Source organism: Canis aureus, chromosome 9 (genome assembly GCF_053574225.1).
Source record: "Canis aureus isolate CA01 chromosome 9, VMU_Caureus_v.1.0, whole genome shotgun sequence".
Lineage (NCBI taxonomy): Eukaryota > Metazoa > Chordata > Mammalia > Carnivora > Canidae > Canis > Canis aureus.
Window position 1 is genome coordinate 46048109 of NC_135619.1, and position 23155 is coordinate 46071263.

General features: G+C 50.4%; 1 protein-coding gene and 1 long non-coding RNA gene across 6 annotated transcripts in view; both read right to left on the reverse strand.

Annotated features, from left to right (window-relative positions):
* Nucleotides 1–1401: 1401 nt before the first annotated feature.
* Nucleotides 1402–3436, reverse strand: LOC144320792 (uncharacterized). Of its 2 annotated transcripts, none has more exons than XR_013386437.1 (3): nucleotides 2911–3436; nucleotides 2164–2288; nucleotides 1402–1674 (listed from the first exon to the last, which is right to left on the reverse strand). It is a non-coding gene; the product is annotated as an uncharacterized LOC144320792 (long non-coding RNA). The 2 variants fall into 2 exon arrangements; XR_013386436.1 differs by having other exon boundaries at nucleotides 2164–2424; nucleotides 2911–3424.
* A 14331-nt stretch (nucleotides 3437–17767) lies between these two features.
* ACTN1 (actinin alpha 1) overlaps nucleotides 17768–23155 on the reverse strand; it is a 93298-nt gene continuing 87910 nt past the window's right edge. For 2 of the 4 annotated variants that reach the window (XM_077909751.1, XM_077909754.1), the window contains exons 19-22: nucleotides 22100–22180; nucleotides 21572–21637; nucleotides 20193–20351; nucleotides 17768–18705 (exon numbers count right to left, since the gene is read on the reverse strand). In XM_077909751.1, the coding sequence (XP_077765877.1) occupies nucleotides 18547–18705; nucleotides 20193–20351; nucleotides 21572–21637; nucleotides 22100–22180 (465 nt within the window). In that variant the 3' untranslated portion in view covers nucleotides 17768–18546. The remainder of the gene's footprint in view (nucleotides 18706–20192; nucleotides 20352–21571; nucleotides 21638–22099; nucleotides 22181–23155) is intronic. The other 2 variants (XM_077909753.1, XM_077909752.1) reach the window with 2 other exon arrangements.

The following is a 23155-nucleotide window of genomic DNA, read 5'->3' on the forward strand; positions in this document are numbered from 1 at the left end:
CATGAGTTGTTATCCCTACCTCCACCAGAGTGTGTGGGGGTATGTGTGGCATGTGGTCCAGAGGGTGTTACCAAAGGGGGTGTGAAGGGTGTATGTGTAGGGGGGTTCACAGCAAGCTGCTCAAGGGCTTGGCTCCCCCCGTGCCCTCGGGCCCTGCATGAACCCCCTGATCCATGGAAACCTTCCAGGGGAGTAAGACCAACACTGCCCTCCCCGGCTTTCCTGTGCAGGGTCCCGTGGGATAGTTGGCCCCCATCTCCAAATGGGGACCTTCTGGAGATTACACTCCATCCTCAATTGGACACGGAGCAGGTGGCAGTGGGAAGCTGAGTTTGGGGCTGGGGACCTCCCAGTCTCCGCACGGGGGAGGGGGGGAGGAGGGGGGGCCCTCTGGTGGCTCCTTGTGGCACAGGCGCATAGAGCTGCACTCCCCAGATGGGACTCCTGGGAGCACAACCTCAAGGCAGCCTCCTACAGGCTCCTGGAGCATCTTCTAAGCAACCAGCAACTGCCTAAAACCAAAACAGAAGGTGACACAACTTACATCAAAGGGTCACCGTGAGGAGTGCCCAGCATCTGCAGCCCTCTCAGCATACCGTTCTGCAAATAATAACAACACCAAGAGTAAGAGTTGTTTTAATCCTCACAATGACTGGGCTGAGGTAGGTGTTGTTTCCAGTTTCCAGATGCAATAAGGACTTGCCCAAGAGCATACAGAAAGTATCTGGCCGAATGTGGACTGGACCCTACATGTGATAACCAAGCCTGTACTGTTTTAGGTGCTCCACTATAACACTCAGATCTCAGCCAGAGAGGCCACCTCCAGCCAAGGGGTAGCTTTTTCTCTCTAGTCTCCTGCTCCCAAGACACACTGCACTGTTGGAGAAAGGGCAGAGAAAGGGTCCTTTCTCCTGTCGTGATTACAGGGTCAATGATAAACCTCTGCTTATCTTGTTATACTTTACAAAGGACTTTTACCCATGTTCTCTCATACCCTGCACAGGAAGGCCGGGGAGGGCGGTGTTGGTCTCACTCCCCTGGAAGGTTTCCTTGGATCAGGGCGTTCATGCAGGGACCGAAGGCACAGGGAAGGGAGCCAAGCCCTTGAGCAGCTTGCTGTGCACCCACCCGCACCCTTCACACCCCCCTGTGGTAACACCCTCTGGACCGCATGTCACACCAGCACTTTGAGGGAGGGACTCGCAGCCCCAGAGGAAGAGCAACCCCAAAGCCAGTGGTCCACTCCCACTCTGCTTCCAGCCACACAACCACACCAGCCCCACCTGGAGCCAAACCCAATAGCCAAGATTCCTGTAAAACTCCACTCACAGAAAATATTTGCAAAACATATCTGACAGGGGACCAGTATCCAGGATATAGAAATAACTCATACAACTCAAGTTGTAAAAAGACAAATAACGCCGTTTTTAATTGGGCAAAATATTTAAACAAAAGGTTTCAAAAGAAGACATGCCAATGGGGGATCCCTGGGTGGCTCAGCGGTTTAGCGCCTGCCTTTGGCCCAGGGCGCTGTCCTGGAGTCCCCGGATGCAGTCCAATGTCGGGCTCCCGGCATGGAGCCTGCTTCTCTCTCTGCCTGTGTCTCTGCCTCTCTCTGTGTCATCATGAATAAATAAAATGTTTAAATAAACAAACAAACAAAAAGACGAAGACCTGCGAATGGCCAATAAACATACAAAAAAAAAGACAGCGATCCATTACTAGTCCTTATCAGGAAGCGCAAAATAAAACCAGAGCAAGACACTCTCACACACGCACCAAAATGGTCAAAAACTAAAAAACCTGACAAGACCAAATGCTAATGTGACTGTTCGGTCACACTTTGTTGCTGAAAGTATAAAATGGTACAACCGCTCTGGAAAAGATCTAGCGGGGGCAGCCCGGGTGGCTCTGCCTTTTAGCACCGCCTTCCGCCCAGGGTGTGACCCTGGAGACCTGGGTCGAGCCCCACACGAGGCTCACGTCGGGCTCCCCGTGGGGAACCTGCTTCTCCCTCTGCCTATGTCTCTGCCTCTCTCTGTGTGTCTCTCGTGAATAAATAAGTAAAACCTTAAAAAAAAAAAAAAAAAAAAGATCTAGCGGCTTCTTTTAAAGCTAAGCACACACCTCCCCTAGGACCTAGCAAGTCCACCTCCTACGTACGTTATCTGCCCAAGAGACCCGAGGGCCTATGTTCACAAGAAGACTCACGGGAATGCCTCTGGCAGCCTTACTCCTCAGGAGCCCCAGTCAGAGGCAACCTAGCGGATACTCAGGCCGGCGAGCAGCTGCAACAGAACACAACTCCATGAGGAAAAGGGACGTGTCTCAGGTACACACGACGCCGAGCGTGTTACCGCCGTTAGCCTGACGGAAACAAGTATTGCCAGGAGACCGGCCGCGCCGTTCTGTTTCTATGCGGTTCTGAAGTGGGAAGAGAGGGGCACGTGGGGGGCCCAGTGGTTGGCCACGTGCCTCCCGCTCGCTCGGGTCGTGATCGCGGGGTCCTGGGATCCGGTCTCGGATGGGCCTCCGCGCGGGGAGCCTGCTTCTCCCTCGGCCTGTGTCTGCCTCTCTCTCTTCTCTCTGCGTCTCTCGTGAATAAATAAAATCTTTCAAATAAAGCTGGCAAAACCAGGGGCAGCCCGGGGGGCTCAGCGGTTTGGCGCCGCGCTCAACCCAGGGCGTGACCCTGGAGTCCCGGGATCCAGTCCCACGTCGGGCCCCTGCACGGAGCCTGCTTCTCCCTCTGCCTGTGTCTCTGCCTCTCTCTCTGTGTCTCTCAAGAATAAATGAATAAAATCTTAAAAAAAAAAAAAAAAAAAAACCTGGCAAAACTAGCCTTGGCGGGAAAGAAATCCGAATGAGGCTGCCTCCGAGGGGCCGGGGCCCAGGCACGGGGGAACTTACCGGCTGCTGGTAACGTCCGAGATCTTGGTCGGAGTCTGGTTTCATCGGAAGACGCGTTTGTCGGAACTCACAGGGGCAGCAGGTACGTGCATCTCACGGCGTCGGAGTCTCGCCTCCCAGGGCGGGGAACCGGAAACAGACGCCGAGCCCAAAGCGCCGCGCGCACGTGGAGGTACGCAAGGGGCCGCGTGCTGATGGGCCCCAGCCCGGCTCTCCGCCTGCCCCTGAGTCGCGGCGCGACGCCGCCCCGCGGCCGCCAACGTGCAAACAGAGCGTCCGCACACGGCCTGACGCACGGAACATTCTGAGTCAGAGGGCCTGGGCTGGGGCCCAAGCGTGTGCGTGTCTGACGAGCTCCAGGTGCCGCCGCCGCTCCTCGGGCTACGCCTGCAGGAGCGGACGAGGACGCAGGCCAGGCCCTTCGGAGGAAGGGAACTCGCGTGTGGCGGGCCCACAAAATGGCGGCTGCCGCACGGCGCGGAGCACGTCACAAACCTAAACGACGTCAGAACGTCAGGACGCCAGAACAGGAAGTGCGTCACTATGAGGAACCCGAACGTTAACCAATCACAGTCCTCCCCCCGGGCGCCCCCTTACCTGACCCTGGCGGTAGGACGCGCTAGCCACTTAAGGGAATCAGCCCCCTCCCCGCCAATCACGCCCTGTTTCCGCGAAAAACTCTTGCCCCAAATCCCTGGGAAAGCCTGCCCCGCGCTTGGGAGGCGCTATACTCCCCCCGCACCCCCAGGGACGGTTTTTCCTCAAAAGACACCGAACTCATTGCTAAATTGCTCTGCCTTGCCCACCCCATGACTTGGCTTCTGCGTGCCCATCCGCATCTTAACCTTTGCCCATCCTTCCTCTTCCAGCAGATGACAACAGTCAGGACGATGATGATGATAAATGATAGCAACAAACACCATTTGAGACTGTACCAGGTGCCAGGGGCGGTGCTCCGTGCTTTACAAGCATGATTTTGTGTTTCACCCTTTTGTTAAAAGCAGCCCAATGAGGTGGCTGCTAATATTGTTGCCATTTTGCAGATAAGGCAACTGAGGTACAGAGAGGCTAAGTATTTGCCCAAGGTCACACAGTCTTGGCCATCTGGATGCTTCCTTTGGTTCTAATTACTGACAGCCTTAGTGACAAGTGCCACCACCACCATCACCACCACCACCCCCCAGTTCCAAGCTCCCTACTCTCCCCCACTGATGGGTTGTAGCTGGCTCTCCTGCTGTGCGGGCCTCTCTAGGCCATCCTCTCTGGTTCAGAGCGCTTCCTCCAGTCTTTAATCTCAAGGTGTCCAGAATCTAAGGCGACTGACCTGGGTGCCCTGACTGGGAGGAGACCCTAGCAAAAAGGCTGCTCTGCTTCCACCCATAACTGGGGGCTCTGTGAAGACAGGACCAGACCCACCTTGTCACAGCTGCATCTCCAGTGACATTTGCTCACTGTAGATGGGGGGCGGGGGGGGGGGGGTGGTCAGTCTCCTGCACTGGCCTGGTCCCCATAGGTCTGAGCCGGGCTCAAGCATGAGACCCCTTCCTCACCCAGCCCAAGTAATGCTGCCACTCTTCAGTATCTCCATCACCCTCCCACCTAAACCCAGAGACTGACAGGTTGGGGACTGATGTCCTCAGATCCGAGGCACTTCCCACCCACCCGAGCCCTAACTCCGCTCCTGCAGTTCCCAGCCCTCCCTCCCCACCCCTCCCTCCCAAAGGCCTTTGGTGGTTTCTCTCCACCCCCCAAGACCGCTTAGGGAGGATATTTTACTTTCCCAGTCAAGCTCGGGGATGCAATTTCTCCTCCTAAGAGGTTAGGCTAATTGCTCTTCCCAGAAGAAAATCCTCCGAGGTTTTCCTTGTGGTGGGATAGGAGGTTTGAAAATTATACGTTCAGGGCAACATCGGGTTACTATATTAAGGCCTGTTTCACAGCGGGGCGGCCACTGGGGAGCACAGGCGCCATCTGCTGGCCAGAAGCAGGATTGCGGCTAGGTCCTCCCAGCTAGCCTCGATTTTTCTCATTAAAAAAAAAAAAAACCCGAACAAAAAGATAAAATAAAATAAAATAAAAAATAAAAAACCCCGAACAACAGCGATGTCTAATTTATTGGCCCCCACATACGTTAACTGTGTGATTTCCAGGGATGGAGAGACTTAAAAGGTGTCAGACACAAGCGCATCAACTTGTGTACGTTAAATACCCACAGCTTTCTATGTATCAACCAGACCTCAATAAAGCAGTGTATTTAAAAAATCCCAGGCACATAATTTATAAACCTTAGGCAATGAAAAGATTATATGTTTGTATACACACACACACACACACACACACACAAAATACGCTGACATCTAATTGATGCTGATCCCTACCACTTTTTATATCAAATTAGTTATGCAGCTTTTATCCTATTTATCCTATTAGATTGCCCTAAGCTCATCTTTAAACAAATGGGCTCTCTCAAACATTAAGGTGGGAACATAAATGAAAGGTAGTTTTTAGGCTATTTAGGCTAAAAGCACATACTCATCAATGCTGCAATCCCATTACTGGTAATGAGGCTTACAGACACATCTGCATTCATGGGTACAAAGATCAGGTTCAGGGGGTTCCTCTGTAGCTTCATTGATAACAGCAACACACCGGGAAGTGTCCCGCTAATTCTAAAACTCATACTCTTCAATTAAAAAAAAAAAAAAAACTATTGTACATTTTCCAAAGGAAACCACTTTTCTAGGTGTCCAAGTACCCAGAATAAACTGGGGTCAGGGTTAGGGTTTCAGAGTGCACTGAGGAACTCCATGGGATTGGTCAATAGTTTTTGAAATGCAGATATAATTTTCATACAGAAAAACAAAACTACCAACCATTTAGCCAAGATATCTCAAAACAACAACAAAAATATTTTGGAAACAAATTTTTGCTTCAGAGCCATCAGCCTTACCTTAAGAGTGTAGCAAAAGGGGAGTGAAGTTGTGAGTTGTGCATGAAAAGAAAACATTTGACAGGACAGAACTGACAGGAAAGTCAAATCGGGGCATGTTTCCAGGTGGCATCAGGCTCAGGGACTGCCACATGCCTGCATCAGCCCCTAGGGCACAAATGGTCAGTGCTGCGACTCTAGGGAGCCCGTGGCCTGTTTTACTGTATCTTAAACTTCTGCATGCTGTAGCTGGGAGAAATCATATGAGCATGTCAGCCTCCCGAAATGTGGGAGACCCATGCGGGCAGTGGATATGGCCCTAGGAGGCTAGAAAGTCCTGGACACAGTGTGAGCCACCGCAGACCCTGACTTCCTGGGCCCCTTGAGACTGATGTCAAGAGGGACATTCAAGCAGCCAGAAACCACGTGCATCATCCAGCCCCCAAGCACCAGTCCAGAGAGGGCAGTAGTGTTTTTGGAGGGAAAGAGAACAGAAGATCTGAAACTATTTCTCCAGGCCAGCTGGGGGTGGGGTTCTTGCACTCTACAATATTCCAAAGGCAGAAAAGTCCTGAAGCATAAAAATCACAGATGAGAAGAAAAAAAGAACGACAACATTTCATCAGGGCTGAGATGGACTTTTTTTTTTTTCATATTTTATTATCTCTGGAATCTGGGCATATCTTACAATGGATGGCAGGTCAGTTTATTTGGTAGCTTTGTTTTCTTTCTTAGAAAAGTATAAAGATGACTTTATGTTTTCAATTGAAGACAAATTGACAGATAAAATCGTGAGATATTTAAAGTGTACGAGATGCATGTACATGTTATAAAAGCATTCTCCCCCAAAGATGGACTCTTAAAATTGGTGGCATTCAATAATATCTCAGTAAACTGAGAAAAAAAATGATGACATGTTAGGTTCAATGAAATCCAATATTATTTATTGAACACTAATTATATTGCTGGCACCATGTTAGTCAGTTATCATACGTGATTACACAACCCTGGGAGCCTTATCTCACAGATGAGCGACGAGACCCAGGGTAAACAGCCTCCCCAAGGCCACAAAGCTAGTAAGCAGCAGAAGCAGAATTCAAATCCAGGTTTGCGGGCCCCTATGCTTCCCTGTATGTAGCCCAAGTCTCTTGCCTTCTAGCTAAAGTGAGAGAGGCAAGAGCAAAGTCAGTTTGTCATTTCTGTCTTCAGGCTCTGGCTAATTCTCCAGGGTAGGTAGGTCATTCTCATCTGCTTTTATTTTTTTAAAGATTTGTGTGTTTATTTATTTGAGAGAGAGAGAGAGAGAGCACATAAGCAGGGGAGAGAGGCAGAGAGAGAGGGAGAAGCATCAAGCAAGGAGCCCAGTGCAGGGTTTGATCCCAGGATCCCGGGATCATGACTTGAGCCGAAGGCAGATGCTCAACAGACTGAGCCACCCAGGCACCCCCATCTGCTCTTTTTGAATCCTTAATATGCAGAAGTGCATATTAAGTGCAGAAGTGCAGAAGCTTCTGGAAGGCCTGGTTCATGGCTCCCAGCTCACCTGGTTCTGCAGCGGCTCAGTGAACTTGGCCTCCTGGCCTGTCTCTACCTCCCATCCTACCAGGCTCTTAGTGTGAGTTTCCTGTTGCCCTCCCAGCCCCACTGGGGCTTTACAGACCCCGCTTACTTCCTGCTTCTCTCCTCAGGCCCTGGAGAAAGAGGCTGCAGGAGCTCCCGAAGGTGGCAGTTTGGGGAAAGACACTGATTGCAAGTTCTCTCGTCAAACTAGAACTAACAAGATACCAGGTCAGGGCTCCCATGTTTAAAATAGCTGGTGGGCCACTGGCAGGTTCTGTCTGGGTTTCAGCTTTGGGGGTAGGGAGGGCCAGTGGGATAGCAGATCACACTAGGGTCGCTGTTCCCCAGAGACTGAGGGACACCTCTCCTTTCTCCTCCTCTATGCTGCAGCCACCTGCTTCCCAAAGACCTGACATTCCCCCACATTCCCCCTTTACCCCAATCAGTTTTTATTCTTGCTGACCCCCTGTATGTTCAGTTTCTCCCTGCCAGGCCTGGTGGATTCACAGTTAATGCTTGAAGACTCGGGTCTCGGCCAGAAAACTACCTCTAGGTAGTCTTTAGCTCTCCCAGGCCCATGGGTCCCCTTCCCCTCAGCCCAGGCACATCTTGACAACAGTTCTCAACTCTACAACCACCATGGTTTTACTACTCTCATTGGCTCAACAAATATTTGCACTCACGAAGAGGGGACACTGCCAAGTGCTGAGATGACAGGACACCACAGAGGGGCCGCAAGCAGCAGCAGACACAGTAGAGCACAGCAGGTGTTACAGGGCAGTGCCGCGCAGAGCCAGCTCACACCACCCTGAGAGCCAGCAGTGGGCACCTCCTCTCTGCCTTGTGGATCAGGGACATCGCGTTGGTGGATGGAGGTCAGCCTGGTGGGGTACTTACACCACAGAAATCCGCAAACACTGCAAACCAGAGCTTTTCATATTTGCTGGACAGCAAGACGTTAAACGTGGACTTGTGTGCCACTGAAGAAGCACCATACCAGGGGCTATGGGCCCAGGGAGGGCCACTGGCTTGGTTTGAGTTTTCCCTAAACGCACACCCCAAGTCAGGGATTTAAGAATAAGGGGTTTATTTGGAAGATGATCATAAGAAGCAGCAGTGCTAGGGCCCCCAATATGAGCAAGCTGGCCTCCCTCCTCCCAGCCTACTGTGAGGTTTCATGCTGTCTGGTTCCTCCACTGACCACATGGACTTCTTCCTCGCAGAGGATGTGTCCTGGTTTGATAGCACTCTGTGGCTCATATGAAAAGCACCCCCACAGTGACTGGGACTTGGTTCCCAAATGGTCTGTTACGGGGCCTTATCTCCCCACTCCCACCCCCAGGGCCTGTCCCAGGGATTAGCTGCTTCAGATACCAGGATTGATGCCCCATCCCCCCCACCGGTGACACCTGGGGCAGCTGCTCCATAGGCCCCACAAGCCCCCCTCAAGCCCGCTCGGGGCAGTTGGGGCATTCCAGCTCAACAACACTACCTGCACTCACTCTGGGCCTCTGCCAGATGATGCAAATGTCCCCAGCAACATCAAGGTGCTTCATTTCCATGGGGGCGTAGGGGAAGGAAAAAAAAAAACCTTTTTTTTCCCCTCTACTCAGCTCAGGTTCATTGGCTGGGGGCAGTGTAAGTTAGCCTAACCAAAGACAGATTTCAGAAGTACTTTCCATTTTATCTAGAACTACTTCTATAATAGCAAATGTAATATTAGAACAAAAACTTTCTTCCGAGTTTTGTTTCCACGGGTATTGGGACTTAGAATCTCAAAAAAACAACAAATACTTCACAAATTTGAAAAAAAGTTAACAAGTGATACATCTTCTGGAATGACTCAGATATTTGTCTATTCTATCATTGATTTACTTACTTACTTAATTATTTATTTATTATTTTTTTAAGTAGGCTCTATGCCCAGTGTGGAGCTCAACATGGGGCTTGAACTCATGACTGTGAGATCAAGACCTGAGCTGATATCATCAGACACGTAACCAACTTGAGCTTCCTAGGCACCCCTATTCTACCTTTTAATTTATTTCTGCCCCTGTCTATTTTATTTATTTTTAAAAATATTTATGTATGTATGTATGTATTTATTTATTTATTTATTAGTTTACATGGGAGACACAGAAAGAGGCAGAGACATAGGCAGAGGGAGCAGTCTCCCTAAGGGGAGAGCCTGATGTGGGACTCGATCCCAGGACCCCAGGATCATGACCTGAGCCAAAAGCAGAAGCTCGGGATCCCTGGGTGGCGCAGCGGTTTGGCGCCTGCCTTTGGCCCAGGGCGCGATCCTAGAGACCTGGGATCGAATCCCACGTCGGGCTCCCGGTGCATGGAGCCTGCTTCTCCCTCTGCCTGTGTCTCTGCCTCTCTCTCTCTCTGTGTGACTATCATAAATAAATTAAAAAATTAAAAAAAAAAAAAAGCAGAAGCTCAAACACTAAGCCACGCAGGTGCCCCTTGCCTATTTTAAGTGGTAGATCATCTCTAAATAAGGTGGATGATTATTGATTCAAGCCATATTTCTCTGTGAAAATCATCAATCTGTAATAATGATCACTGTACTTCAGAGGAAAAGCCTCAAAATGGAAGGAATTCACTTACTGCTTTCAAAGAGAGATAAGGAAAATTGAGATAATTTTTCATCTTCGTTAACTTATTAATATACCAAGTTATCCTTCACTTCGAAGTACCAAATGAAGTAAAAGTACATTAATGACAAAGGGTGAAGTTTTGATGAGAAAAAAGATCAACAAGGAGACACAGGATGGCTCAGTGTTTGAGCATCTACCTTAGCTCAGGGCGTGATCACGGAGTCCCAGGATCGAGTCCCACATCAGGCTCCCTGCGTGGAGCCTGCTTCTCCCTCTGCCTGTGTCTCTGCCTCTGTCTCTCTCTGTGTCTCTCATGAATAAATAAATAAAATCTTTTAAAAAAAAGAAAAGAAAAGAAGATCAACAAGAGAAAAACAAACAGAAGTTTATTAACACGTTCCTCCCACATATGCATGGGAGCGCTCAGAGTTGAATGACTCAGAAGGGTGGTTAGAACTTGGGCTCATACAGCATCTTGGCAGAAGAACAATACATTTTTAGAGAAGCAAGACAAAGGAAAAAAACCGTTTCTAGGGCAGCAAATGGGAAATTAATGGGAACCAAGGGCTAGTTCTAGCAATGTTGGTTATGGAGCCTCCTCAGGTGCCATTGTGGGCAGAGGAGAGTATAGAGTTCTCTCTGGTGACCAACTTCTGTTGTTCCTAGTAGAGGGGAGAAGGGGACCCTTACACAGCCTCATGTCCTGCTTTCCAGGATATAAGAGGAGGACAGGATATCTTTCTTGTATCTGCTTCTGGATCACCTTCCTTTCAAAAGAATGCCTATGCACAAGTGGCCTGTTCTGGAGGGCCTCCGGGGGACCCACTGTAAACACTTAGTGGAATGCTGAATGAAAGGAATCTCCAAGAACAAGAAAGCAGGGAGAAGGGGCTTGTCTCTCGGAGGCATCGAGGCACCGTCATCTGCACACCGGGGACACTGACCTCCCAAGGTTACCAAGGAAGGGAACATGGACTGTGTTCATGAGAGCACCTATCAAAATTCACAGCATGCAGACATGAATTGAATCAGCAGATATGACTAGAAATTTCTTTCTTGGGGTATCTGGGTGGCTCAGTTGGTTAAGTGTCTGCCTTCGGCCCAGGTCATGATCTCAGGGTCCTGAGATTGAGCCTGGGGCATTGTGCTCCCCGTTCAGTGGGGAGTCTGCTTCTCCCTCTCCTTCTGCCTCTCCCTCTGGTTCACTCTCTCTCTCTCTGTCTCTCAAATGAATAAATAAAATCTAAAAGAAAGGAAAAAAGAAAAAAAAAGAGAAAGTTCTTTCTTGTATCCAGACAAAATCTCCCTTCTGGCAATGATGAGATTTTATTTTGGTGCTTCCCAAAATGCGGCCTGTGAACCTCCTTGGATTACTTACTGGGTTCTACCCAGAATGTCCTAAGGACAGACTCCCAGTTGTCTTTTCTCCTTAGACTCCACTTGGTCATGTTTTCAAGGGACAGAGCCCTGGGCTCTGCATCTCTGACAGCCTTCCCAAACAATTCTTTTTTTTTTTTTTTTTAAAGATTTATTTATTTATTTATTCATGAGAGACACAGAGAGAGAGAGAGGCAGAGACACAGGCAGAGGGAGAAGCAGGCTCCATGCAGGGAGCCCAACGTGGGACTTGATCCCAGGTCTCCAGGATCACACCCCAGGCTGCAGGCAGCGCTAAACCGCTGCGCCACCAGGGCTGCCCCCAAACAATTCTTGAGCACAGCAGAGTGCTCTGTTCTTACCAGAAAACCGCTGATAAGGTGAATGAAACGCACTGCTTCTGCGTCTAGGGGTTGGAGGGACCTGGGTTCAAATCCCAGTTCCATCACTAACTTAATTAAGATTTCTGTGCCTTGGGCACCTGGGTGGCTCAGTGGTTGAGTGTCTGCCTTTGGCTCAGGTCATGATCCCAGGGTCCTGGGATCAAGTCCTCTATCAAGGACCCTGCTTCTCCCTCTGCCTTTGTCTCTGCCTCACTCTGGGTGTCTCTCATGAATAAATAAATCTTCAAAAAAAAATCTCTGTGCCTTGGTTTCCTGGTTTTTAAAGGGATAATGTCTATGTGAGTCTATGTGAAGATTAAATACATGCAAATGGTTTAAGACTTAGGCCAGACCCAAGTAAGTGCTCAACAAATGTTAGCCATTGTTTTTCTCCTGCTAAGTGTGCCCAGTTGCTCCTGCTGTCCCTCTGTGGCACAGGTCAGGATCCCTCATCATCCCAGAAATTCCTCAGGTGAGACACGTTGGGAGCAGGGCAAATGGAAGCAGGGGGGGATGTCCCGGTGAGAGCGTTGGGCTTGAGCTCCCTGCTGCAATCCGTGATACACTGTGAGGAAACGCTTGGCCACTGGGGGGCAGCATCCGCCTAGCTCATTTTAACAACAGCTTTCTCCGCATTATCACGCTGTAGCGTTAGAAGGGTGGAAGCCTTAACGGGGTCTTACTGGACTCCGGGTTAGGTGCTTTACCTAACATCCACCCTCCTCCAGGCAGAGCTTAGTGAACAGATGTGGCCTAAATATCACCTATAAAGAAACGTTTTGCATAAAGAACCCTGTTTTCCCATTACCTTGAATTATAAAATGGGAATTTTGCTCCTAAACCTGGAGTCTCCCACTGGGGAGGCGCCCAGTGACAGTTTTCTGAGTGTCCATATGCCTGGCCACCAGGATTCCTCATTCCTCTCAAGCACACCGGAGGCTCCTCCAACCAGCAGGCCCAAGTGCTGTAGGACGATGTTTGGCCGGGACATAGGACTCCCTGCATGCCCATCTCAAGGGTCTAAACGGAGGCCACCAGGTAGTCACTCTGCCTGCAGGTCCCTGAGAATAGGCTGTGTGTGCATTAGGGCTATCCCCAAAGCCACCACTGGGTGGCTGGCTGCTTATGCCACAAGCTCTGGGCAGCTGGATTCAATCCTGTGGGACGGACAATGCTATGAAACAGTGCAAACCCCCAGGCTCAGAATAATGCCGTCCGAGGGGTGTGGAAGCTGGTATGCATTCTCCCTAGAAGCTGCTTCCTGGCAGCCTGCCTTACCCTCAGGCAGAGTGGCCTTCGGTGGTTCTGGGGGGGAATGTCTGCAGCACAGAGATGCAAGAACTCTAGGTGGAAGTTTGCTGGGGATGAGCAGGGCCGTGACAGTGGTATGACTGTTGCCTCTGACTTGGGTGCTGGCCACCCATCGTCCCAACCCTAATTCCCCTTGCCTCCAGCCACAGCCCCTGATCTAGGATGGGAATCCATTCCTTCCCACTTTCTTAGATGATGTCATGTTTGCTGACTGGCCAGCATCAGCTTCTGGAGAGCCCATTCCTTATGAGTTTTGGGGGCAGGCAGAGTCTTCTGTGTTGCTTGCAATAAAGAGTCCCGACACACTCACTCCAAGTCCAGGTGGCCCGGGTGGGGCTGCACCCTCCACTCCAGAATGAGCACATAGGCCAGGCCAAAGCCAATGAGCAAACCCCATTGCCTTGGCTGAGGCCATCATGTTACCTACCTCTAGGGAATGTCATTCTCTCCCAGAGTCTCTCTGCTAGATTCAGAATTGTAAAGCTGGAGCCTTTGGCCACTTTGTCAACTCGGAGGGAGAGCCTATTTGAGAATGCAGTCAATCCCGAAAAAGCATGTCCTGGTGGCATTGTGTGAGTCCCTGCCCCAGGCACCTGGGAAGCCAGCATTACCTCTGGACACTTCAGTTATCCAAGTCTCTAAGGTGGGTCACTGACATCAAGGAAGATACCAGGCTTCCCAGAGGCCTGGACAACCTTGCAGGTGTTAGTTTCCTACGGCTGCTATGACAAATTACCACAAACATAGTGGCTTAAAACGGATTTATTATCTTATACAGGCATCTAGTTCGGAGCTGCTGCAGGTTCTGTTCCAGACCACTGCAATAGAGCAAACATCACAATAAAGCAAGCCAAATGAAGTCTTTGGCTCCTTACTGCATATAAAATTATGTTTACACTTTACTGGAGCCTATTAAGTGTGCGATAACATTATGTCAAAAAAAAGTGATGCACACACCTCAATTTTAAAATACTTTATTGACACAGAGACATGAAGTGAGCAAACGTTGTTGGAAAAATAGACTTGCTCAACTCAGGGTGGCCAGGAACCTTCAATTTGTAAAAAACACATGATCTGGGTAGTGCCATAAAACAAGGAGTGCCTATGGTTCTGTAGGCCCAAAGTCAGAAACCCAAAGTCAGTCAGCAGGGCTGTATTTCTGGAAACTCTGGGGGAGAATCCGTCTCTTTGCCTGTCCTAGCTTCTACAGGCCATCCCCATTCCTTGGCTTATGGCCCTCAGTGCTCCAACCTTTACCTACGTTACCTCTCCTTCTTGGACTTTGAAACTCTGGCCTACCTCTTTATGAAGGCCCACCCAGATCACCCAGAATAATCTTCCCATCTCCAGATCCTTAATCACACCTGCAAAGTCCCATCTGCCATGTAAAATAACCTCATCACAGGCTCCGGGATTAGGACATGGACTGTGGGGACCACTATTCAGCCCACTACAGAGCTCAAAGACTTAAGAGGACTCTTCTTACTAGTATTTTCCTAGTCAGTCCTTTTCCCTTAAGAATAAAGTAGCTTAACAAAGCACAGTTAATTAAAAAAAAACTATATTAATACTGTTATCTATTGAATGCCTACCATGTGCCAGGCACAGAAGGAAAAAAACATTATTGACACCATGTGGGGAGGTTATTTGCCCAGTTGGGAAGCAACAGGGCACACCCGAGCCCACGTGTCTCCCTTGAAAGGCACTGATGTCCGAAGAGGTTGTATTTCTTCCCTTAGTGACAGGAAGGCAGACCCTAGTCTAGGACTGGGTTGAGATGGGACACCTCAGAGGCACTCTGCACCCTGGACGCTACCCTTGGACACCCTCCATGCTGAGCAGCCTCACCCTTTGGCACAGAGAACTGACAAAGCCTCTGATCTCCTTACAACCTAAGGAAATCTTATCTGTTCTCAGTTCTGGTAACTCCCCCACCCTACTGACTGTACCCTTTGGGCACTGGTCCTGTATCCAGGGGACGGTTCTGAGCTGGCCCAATGAGAGGACACAGCGGACTCCTGAGACAGGCCTGGGATTTGGAGGGGTTGTAGGATTTTACCAAAGGCTTGACAGGCTAGAGAAAGAAGAGCTATATTTATAGATTGGCCTTCCCCAGACTTGTCAACAAATTCCCTCCAAATGCATGTGTAGAGGCAGATAAAAATACAAAAGAAACGTATGCCCTACATAGGCAAGAAAGAGATTTGATGAGTTCACCCCCCTGCTGCAAGAACAATCAATCACCACTACATCAGGGAAGAGAATTTCATCTTCCCAATCATTTAAAGCAAGTTGGAATTGTTTATGATGAAAAGTGGCCAACGGTGAAATAAAAAACATGACCGGCAAGGGAGTGAGGTGACAAGCTGCAGAAGCAGCGCCAGAGGAGGGGCCTGAGCTCAGGGACCCTGGTGACACAGCAAACAACGTTGGACTCTTAAGAGTCGATGCCATGAGTTCACCGGTGTCTTGAGTGAAGTCTAGAAGTGGATGATCACCTCTTCTTGTGTCCTAGTTTGGAATCTCCACGTGATGTATGTCCTAATTCTCAACCTGCCACCCTGAAAACCTAGCAATGAGTGACAGCAGGACTTGATGTCACCTATGTAGAAAGAAGTACATGGATGAAGTAAATCTAATTCTCAGTATGAAGATTTCAGCAGTTTTGTACTCATGACAACCTGTGGATTAATTTAAGGAGCTTGAACACACAAGCGAACCCAGCATATATTCGCGTTGGGGTTTTTATCTGGAATGCGGAATTGAAATTAGATGCATGATTTTCATTTTGGAGATATAAGAGAATTGTTAGTAAACAGCTTTGAACTGCTCCAGAGAACTTCATTTACATTTATAATATTCCAATTGCTTTGTGCTGAGCAAGAATTTGCTGCTTCAATTTGAATTTGCCTCAAATGGGAGTCTGATGTACTGAAAAGAATTATTAAAATCTGCAAATATGTTTAAAATAGTTACAGGAATTAATTATTTAAATGGGGAGATTTAAATAGGATTGTTTGGGGGGTGGTTAACTGTTACATGTATGATTGATTAGGGCAAGCAAGAATGTTTTTATTTTTACAGAAAAAATGACATTGTCAATATAATAAGACATATGTGATGACCTAAAATGCTTAAGAAATAGATTTTTAAATTTTTACCTCTTTAACAGATTGAATTTTTAAAGTAACTATAGCCATTTGCACACATACGAGCACACTTGAATACTGAAAATATCCAATCAGGGTATTTCTCTAAAGAATGGGCTCAATAAGCACACTTTCATTCAAATGAACCTCAACAATTCTTTTCTAAAGTGAGCAGTGAAAAAGTCGATTGATCATACCTCTAGAAACTGTGCGTTGGGGACACCTGAGTGGCTCAGTGATTGAGTGTCTGCCTTTGGCTCAGCATGTGATCCTGGGGTCCTGGGATGGAGTCCTTCATCGGGCTCCCTGCACGGAGCCTGCTCCTTCCTCTGTCTGTCTCTGCCTCTCTCTGTGTCTCTCATGAATAAATAAATAAAATCTTAAAAACAACTATGGGATGGTAAAGAGCTTGTACCTGGTACCCAGGAAACTTTCTGGCTGGAACAATTTCTCTCTCTCCTCAACTCTTATAGCACTGTGCCCTTGGTTGGACTCATCTGTAAATAGCTAAAATAGGGCATCTTGTGTATTAGCCTTTCTCAAAAGGACTTTGACCCTGAGACCAGGCTCTGGCCTTGTTCCACAGCAGATGGACACTGAGCATTCACTGGACATATTTTACCAGCCAGTGGTAAAACCAGTGTCATTTCCCAAAGCAAATGCCAACCTCTACCTCCATGTCCTTACTTCTGAACCGTCCTCTTGCCTCTTTCCCTGGACAAGTGAGTATTCTAGAATGTTCTAAGATTCTAGGAGCTCTGTATTACTGCATTGGCTTTCCCTTTTTAAAAAAAAAAAAAAAAAAGATTTTATTTGAGAGAGAGAGAGAGAGAATACAAGGTGGGGGGAGGGGCAGAGGGAGAGGAAGAAGCAAGCTCCCTATTTGGGAAGCCTGACGCAGGGCTGTATCCCAGGACCCTGAGATCATGACCCGAGCTAAAGGTAGACGCTTAACTGACTGAACCACCCCAACAGCAGAACATTTTGAATAGCAAGGGCTGAGGGGACTCTTACTGAGACAGTTCAGTGTGTTCCCCTGTAGCAAAAAATAAAAGGAAGGAGGGCACACAGATGTCACCGAGCTGTCCAATGCCAGAGAAAACAAAAGCAGAGCTTATCATTAGAGTCCCTTCCTTACACATCCATGACCTCATCTTCAACTCATAGGAGCCTTCTGAGGAAATCACCTTATCTTGTTTAAAATACTGATAGCAGGGCAGCCCCGGGGGCTCAGCGGTTTAGCACCTGCCTTCGGCCCAAGGCCTGGTCCTGGAGACCAGGGATTGAGTCCCGCGTCGGGCTCCCTGCATGGAGCCTGCTTCTCCCTCTGCCTGTGTCTCTGCCTCTCTCTCTCTCTCTCTCTCGCTCTCATGAATAAATAATTTTTTAAAAGTCTTTAAAAAAAGGAGATAGCAAAGTGTAAATGAGGGATGAATGCGCCAGGGTCAAAAACCTTTTAGGGTTGGGTACAGGTGCCCCATATCATCCTTGACCCGACGCACACTTCTGGAAAACGGTAAGCAAGGAGCAAGGCAAGAGCCATCATGGGAGTGCTGTTGCTTTAATATGGTGTGTGACAAGCAATATCAAAGTTATCCACACTCTCCAATCTCATTCTGACCATTTCTAATAGGTAATATTAAAACTAAAGGGGGAAAAAAGTGTGTGCTAACCATACCTCTGGACTTAAAAATGAGAAGATAAGACACATAAATTCTCTTCCTTAAAAACAGCCATTTCAAAAGATTTTCTTTAATATCATAAAATATTTTCATGGACAAGTGAGCTAGCAAACACACATGCACCAATGTGCCTTCTGACAAGATCCCCCCTGACCCCCACCCTCCCACCCCCACATCAAGGTGGACATGAGATTGGAGAAATGAATACAGCAGATGATACAGAGAGAGAAAAAAATCGATAAAAAGTACGGAATAGAACATTGTGCTTGGTTATTTTCCTATGTCACAACAAAACAAAACGTTTCGGTGCAAACAGTTAATTTTTCCTCTTTTCCATTTAAGTCTGGTGGAGAAAAAAATACTTTTTCTATAATAAAATATGTGGGTTTTTTTGTTTTTTGTTTTTGTTTTTGTTTTTTTTTACTTTTTTTAACATAACTTTTTTTTTTTCTTTTTTGCAGAAAATAATTTTGTAAACTGTCACTTGGCGGGCGGGGAGGCTCGATGCCACGTCGGGTCCCGGCTGGTGCCCGGCTGGAGGCTGAGCGAGGAGACCTAACCCGGGCGGGAGAGGGGGGCAGCGGGGGGCGCAGGGCGGGGGGCGCACAGCGGGCAATGAGGGCGCTGGCCGGGGGCGGGTTAGAGGTCGCTCTCGCCGTACAGCGCCGTGGAGAAGGACATGTAGTCCAGAGCACCCGGCACGGCGTCGGGGCCCGAGTAGGGGGCCATGCGCGCGATGCAGTACTCGGCCTGGTCGGGGGGCAGCTCTCGGCGCAGCTCGTCCACGGTGATGTAGTTCTGCGGAGAGAGCGCAGGGTGGCCGCGGCCACCATCGGGTCACTGGAGGCAGCGGTACCCCAACCGGACCCCGTCCCCTCCCTTCTGCTTCTGGTTAGAGAGGGGTGTGCACACACACATCCACAGGTATATCACGTACGCACGGGTTTAGGAGGCAGACACACGCACACCTACACATGTGTGTATTTACAAAATATACATTCATTTTAAATCTCCTGTTTGCCATGTCCACACATATGCTGGCCTGCTTCTGAGCTAATCCAAGTGCTAACTGCACCTCTAATTTCATGTATGACTCTAGTCTGCAGTAGCCACGGACTAAAGCAACACCAGCAGGTACTCTGGTGAAACATAGTGGGACCCCGCACCGGCTCAAGCGAGTGCTCTGGAGGTCGTGTAATTTCAGCAAAAACGGTGAGCATCCAAGTGGGACATCACCAGGCAGACAGCTGTGTCAACCATGTTTATAAGATGTGGGCCTGCCCCCACCTGGCCTCGCTCCCAGTCCCAGTCTCTGCTTGCCCATGGCAGGTCTACTGGGGGGTTGCTTATTTTGGGAGTTTTAGGCTCCAGAAGTGCTCAATCGGAGGCTCTGACCCACAGGGTGGCCTCCAACCCCATGGCCTACCTCTGCCAGAGTTCCCTAGGAACCGGTGGGACTCTGGCAGAGTCCCAAGTCTCAAGAAGGTGGGGTTGCCCTCAGGTCACTCCAAAAGTCAGGCAACTAGGCTCCTTTCTAAGGGCCTCCGAGACCCAGAGTCAGGTCAAGCAGGTGGCTTCTGAGGGTCATTCTGGCTCCAAGGGCTAGGGCTCTACTAGGGTGTCCTTGAACTTAAATCAGACCTTTAGAAACCTCCATAGGTTGTCTTTTTCCTTTATAGATCGACACATTTCAGAAATTAATGCTCCCCACTGGCTTTTGCTTTTTATTAACTGAATCTTTTCAGTCTGAAGGAAGGATGGCATAAGGATCACCCTATGGATTTTGCACAACGGAAATATGGCCTCTAGACATCCCCCGCTTGGCCAGTTTCCCCCGGTGTTCCCACTTTCCCATGGCCAGGCAGTGCTTTGCGGGGAACTTGGGAAACTGAACTGACTGCAGCTCCAGGTCGACAAATGAGAGACATGCTTCCCTCCTGCTCCCCGCCATCCTTCCACGCCGGTGCCCAGAGTGATGTAAGGGTGAAGTCTGAGTTCTCCGATCGCCCTTCCATCACTAGGGTACATACCCACTCCCCTCTACCCAGCTCTACTCTCATCACTCCATCCCACAAGTGAAGGAGTCCCGCACCCTGGCTGGAGACCCCTTTAAGCTCATATTGTGTCCTAACACCTTAGCTGATCCTAAAGCATTACAAAAATTGATAGAGGTGGACGGCCATGGGAGGCCCAGTGGGAGGAAGGGGCCACAGTGAGGGGAGGATCCGACCTCCCCTCCAGATGCAAGTAGCCCCTGCACAGCGCCCACGCCATGGTAGACCCACCTTGTCCCCAGCCAGGATCTTGAAGGAGGCCATGACTTGGTCGGCTGTGTCTGTGTCGGCCGTCTCCCGAGACATAAAGTCGATGAAGGCCTGGAATGTCACTACCCCCAGGCGGTTGGGATCTACGATGCTCATGATGCGGGCAAATTCTGCCTCTCCCTGGAGAGAAGAGCCAACCCAAGCCTGTCATCCTCTCAGCGACAGCCTGCTGGGAATCTCTCATATGGACCTGAAGCCCCTGGGGCTCAGAGTAGCCTGAGGCTGTTAGGGGGAGCACAGCAGCCCCCTGACCTAGCCTGGGCTGTCCTGAGGGCATCACAGGGACAAGACACCCAAGAATGAAGACTTAGTTCAGGCCTCCCAGCCCCACTCACAGGTTCCCTCAGGAGCAAAGAGTGACAATGCTGACCACAGCTATCATGGCTGCCAGCGCACAGCACGTACTGGTGCAAGAGGCGCTCTTCCAGCTGCTGCATGTGTTTCATTTTATTTCACCCTCCCCACCACCTTATGACGCAAGTCATTATTATTTCCATCAGGTTTCCAGATAAGAAACCTGAGGCCCAGACTCATTCAAGGTCACACAGCCAGTAGGCAATAGAGTTGGGATTTACACTTGGATGGTCTGGCTCCAAGGCCTGTGTCCTCCTTACCATGCTGTACTCCCTGTGTGTCAGACACATGTGCGGCACCCATGCAAGTTCCTTCATTTAACCCTGACCACAGTCCTGCAGGGTTCCCCTCACCTCATCCCGGTCCCCAAGCTGGGGGTGGCAGGGCTAGGACCTACTCCTGGGTTCACTGTGTCTAGAGCCTGTGCCCTTGCCCTGCCCTGGGCAGCCCACAAGCTCTGCATTTTGCACCATGGCCCAGGAGTTGCCTGGCTGCCCAGCTCAGGCCCCTGCTCTGCTCTGCTTAGAAGGCCTGCCTGAGGGCAGACAACTGAGAAGGTTGTGAAGGCCAAGGAGTGACAGGTGGGGCTGGAGCCACCACCAGGGCAGAGGCAGAAATCTGTGTGCCTCATAAAAGATGGAAGTAGAGTCAAACCCGACCCAGGAAGTCCAAACCACCAGTCCTTACTGTTAGCCTTGGAGCCAGCCCTGCTATCCACCACGTCAGTGAAAAAGCCCATCTCCACAGTAAGTACCAAAAAATACGCCAGCAGAGACCAAGGTGAGAAGGCCAGACCTCTGGGACACACACAGGCCACGAGGCTGGGCCCTGCCTTTGGGGGTCATCTTCCCACAGACCGGAATCTTGAGGCCCCTCCAGGGAGAGCAGCCCCTAGCTTGAGAGCTTCCAGCCTGCCCTGGCCTGGACTTGGCCTCTCTGGCCAGCTGGCTGGCCCTCGTCAGAACAGAGGGTGGGGTTTACATTACCATGTTGTAACCCATGGAGATAAGGCAGGCGCGGAAATCATCCGTGTCCATCATGCCTGTCTTCTTCTGTGGGGGCAGTGGCACCAAGACACAGGAGGGTCAGAGGCAGGAGGAGGAAGGGCCAGCCCAGGGCCAGAAGACAGGGCACAGAAGGCCGGAAGGGGAAGTCGAAGTGTATGGTTGGGGGGTTAGGAAGGGAGAAGAAACACAGGAGACACATCCACAGGGAGGAGAGAGGAGGGAGATGCAGAAGTCCGTCCACAGGATGGAGAGTGACGAGGAGAGAGGGAGGTGGGCCCCGAGCAGGTTCCCACGAAAGACGATCGAAGGCAGAAGTCAGAGGTTGAAGCAGTGGGAAGAGGAGCCCGACATGGGCCCGGTGGGGACAGTGGGAGAGGATGAGCCCCAAGGCCCACAGGAAAGGGGAGACAGGGAGATCCAGACAGAGAGAGAAAAGAAAAAGGAGAAACGCGTTATTTCTCGCCCCGGATGCCACCCCTGAGTGTGCTCCATGCAGGAGGCGAGTACCTGGGGGTCGTTGCCAATATCATAACCCAAGCTGATGAGGCAGGCTTTGAACTCCTCGGGACCCAGCGTGCCGGAGTGATCCTGAGGCCGCCGTGCGCCAGGCAGCGAGCCATGCGGTGCCAGGGAGGTGGAGGCCGTGAGGGGAGGGGGGTGGGCCATGCCCCGGGTGGAGGGTGGCGTGTGTGGGGAGACACAGGGACAAAGGCATGCGGATGGAGAGGGTGGAGGGTGGAAAGGGCAGGGGAGGAGGGGAAATAAAAGTGCACACGGTTAGACACACAGATGTGGTCCAGAGGGTGCCCTCTCCCTGGCACACACAGCCCTGCTCCGGGAAGCAGGCCAGAAGGGAGCATGGTGAGCCATGGGGGTGAGAAGCTCCCCCAGAAGTGCCCAGCCCACCCCAGTCCCAATGCCCTGACCCGGCTTTCCAAGAGGGCTTTACCCACCCAGGAGGCTGGAGGACGGTGAAGCAGGCAGGGGTGGTGGGCAGCACCTAACCCCATGCTCCTACCCCTCTGGCTACCCAGAAGCCCCAGGGCACTGAGAGGACAGCCCATGTAAAGCCCAGCCTGTCCCAGAGCTAGAATGAAATCCCAGGACTAACACCATCGATGTCCCCACGGAGTCTCCCAAAGGCTGCTGGGGGGTGGGGGCAGGGGAGGGAGGCTCTGCTCCTCTGCCCTGAGGCAAAGGCAAGCATTAGTTCCCAAAGCCAGGGGACAGCAGGCCTGCCCTTGAGGCTATGGTAGCCTTGCTCCCAAGGGCCAACTCCTCAGACAGGAAAGCAAGTGCCAGGGGCCAAAGATCCTCGCTCCGCTCATTACATGAGTTCTTGCTCCAGAAAAGCAGGGAAATTCACAGGACACCAGGACAGGCTTCCTAAGGCCAGTTGTGAGGTGCGAAGAGTCAGAGCAGGATGATAGCACTTCTCGCTCTCCCTCCTCCTCCTCCTCCTCCTCTGCCTCCTCCTCCCTTGCCTAGGAACTGGCCCAGCACGGCTGCCCATCTCCTGGGTAGTGCCCCCCAGGGCTTTGGGGCAGGGGCCAGGGACTGCTC